At 48.0% G+C, this 2500-nt stretch overlaps 1 protein-coding gene across 1 annotated transcript in view; it reads left to right on the forward strand.

The window, feature by feature from the left end:
• The window catches only part of LOC129715739 (cGMP-dependent 3',5'-cyclic phosphodiesterase-like), a gene marked incomplete at its 5' end in the record, with an annotated part of 34569 nt that overhangs the window by 19074 nt on the left and 12995 nt on the right, over positions 1-2500 (forward strand). Inside the window, one exon of the mRNA XM_055665592.1 lies at positions 822-885. Coding sequence (XP_055521567.1) covers positions 822-885 — 64 coding nt within the window. The remainder of the gene's footprint in view (positions 1-821; positions 886-2500) is intronic.

Here is a 2500-nt window from a genome sequence, read left to right on the forward strand (position 1 = left end):
GTGTACCGAGGTACAGTGGTGAAGCTTTTGTTGCGCGCTAACCAGTCAGCGGAAAGACAATACATGATTACAATCGAGCCGCCCACAGTGTACAGATACAGGATAAAGGGAATAACGTTTAGTGCAAGGTAAAGCCAGTAAATTCCGATCAAGGATAGTCCGAGGTGGACAAAAAATGCTGGAGAAACTCAGCGGGTGAGGCAGCATCTATGGAGAAAAGGAGTAGGCGACGTTTTGGGTTGAGACCCTTCTTCAGACTGATGTGGGGGTGGGGGGGGCGGGAAGAAGAAAGGAAGAGGCGGAGACATCGGGCTGTGGGAGAGCTGGGAAGGGGAGGGGAAGGAAGGAGAAAGCAGGGACTACCTGAAATTGGAGAAGTCAATGTTCATACAGCTGGGGTGTAAATTACCAAAGCAAAATATCAGCCAGTAAAGTCCCATCAAGGATAGTCCGAGGGCCTCCAATGAGGTAGATAGTAGTTCAGGACCGCTCTCTGGTTGTGGTGGGATGGCTCAGTTGCCTGATAACAGCCGGGAAGAAACTGCCCCTGATCTGGAGGTGTACGTTGGTTTTCACACTTCTGTACCTCTTGCCCGATGGGAGAGGGAAGAAGAGGGAGTGGCCAGGGGGGTGAGACTGGTCCTTGATGATGCTGCTGGCCTCCATGAGGAGTCGATGGAAGGGAGGCTGGTTTGTGTGCGGGATGGTGTGGGCGGCCTCCGTCCCGGCCATTGCGGACATTGAACATGGGGCAGCGCAAGAGGGTTGAGCCAGGGGCCCTGCGATTCCTTCAGCTGATCGGCTGCTATTGGCTTTTACAGATAACGTCACAGTGCTCCTTCAGGAAATCATCCAGGAGGCCCGGAACCTCACGAACGCAGAGAGGTGAGCGACACCGTCGTACACTCACATCTCCCTTCTTCACAAGTTCATTTAGTTCAGTTTCAAGATTCAAGATTCAAGAGAGTTTATTGTCATTGAGGGGGGATCTTATAGAAACTTACAAAACTCTTAAGGGGTTGGACAGGCTAGATGCAGGAAGATTGTTCCCGATGTTGGGGAAGTCCAGAACAAGGGGTCACAGTTTAAGGATAAGGGGGAGATCTTTTAGGACCGAGATGAGAAAAACATTTTTCACACAGAGAGTGGTGAATCTGTGGAATTCTCTGCCACAGAAGGAAGTTGAGGCCACAGTTCATTGGCTATATTTAAGAGGGAGTTAGATGTGGCCCTTGTGGTTAAAGGGATCAGGGGGTACGGAGAGAAGGCAGGTACAGGATACTGAGTTGGATGATCAGCCATGATCATATTGAATGGTGGTGCAGGCTCGAAGGGCCGAATGGCCTACTCCTGCACCTAATTTCTATGTTTCTATGTGTCCCTGATAGGACAATGAAATTCTTGCTTTGCTTCAGCACAACAGAACATAGTAGGCAATGAATACAGAACAGATCAGTGTGTCCATATACCGTTATATAAATATATACACACATGAATAATAAACTGATAAAGTGCAAATAACAGATTATGGGCTATTAATGTTCAGAGATTAGTTTCAGTTGAGTTTAATAGCCTGATGGCTGTGGGGAAGTAGCTATTCCTGAACCTGGTTGTTGCAGTCTTCAGGCCCCTGCACCTTCTACCTGAAGCGGGGAGATGAGTGTGTGGCCAGGATGGTGTGGGTCTTTGATGATGCTGCCAGCCTTTTTGAGGCAGCGACTGCGATAGATCCCCTCGATGGAAGGAAGGTCAGAGCCGATGATGGACTGGGCAGTGTTTCCTACTTTTTGTAGTCTTTTCCGCTCCAGGGCGCTCAAGTTGCCGAAGCAAGCCACGATGTAACGGTCAGCATGCTCTCTACTGTGCAATGAAATGAAATGAAATAATGGGTCGACTGGGCTTGTATCCACTGGGACGGATGAGTCGAAATCTTGTATAAACATGTAAAATTCTTCAGGGATCGGAAAGGCTAGATGCAGGAAAATTGTTCCCCATGTTGGGGGAGTCCAGAACCAGGGATCACAGTTTAAGAATAAGGGGTCGGCCATTTAGGACTGAGATGAGGAAAATTGTTTTCACCCAGAGAGTTGTGAATCTGTGGAATTCTCTGCCACAGAGGGCGGTGGAGGCCAATTCACTGGATGTTTTCAAGAGAGAGTTAGATTTAGTTCTTAGGGCTAACGGAATCAAGGGATATGGGGAAAAGGCAGGAACGGGGTACTGATTGGGGATGATCAGTCATGATCACATTGAATGGCGGTGCTGGCTTGAAGGGCTGAATAGCCTACTCCTGCACCTATTTTTCCATGTTTAAGAATGTATTAACAGGCCTTTCATCACCCCGAGTCCTCGTCAACCAGCAATTGCCCATACTCTGATTCTATTTAGTTTTAATTTTAGTTTAGTTTATTGTCACGTGTACCGAGGTACAGTGAAAAGCTTTTTTGTTGCGTGCTAACCAGTCAGCGGAAAGATAACACATGATTACAATCGAGCCGTC

The sequence above is a fragment of the Leucoraja erinacea genome, unplaced genomic scaffold (genome assembly GCF_028641065.1).
Source record: "Leucoraja erinacea ecotype New England unplaced genomic scaffold, Leri_hhj_1 Leri_1363S, whole genome shotgun sequence".
Classification (NCBI taxonomy): Eukaryota; Metazoa; Chordata; class Chondrichthyes; order Rajiformes; family Rajidae; genus Leucoraja; species Leucoraja erinaceus.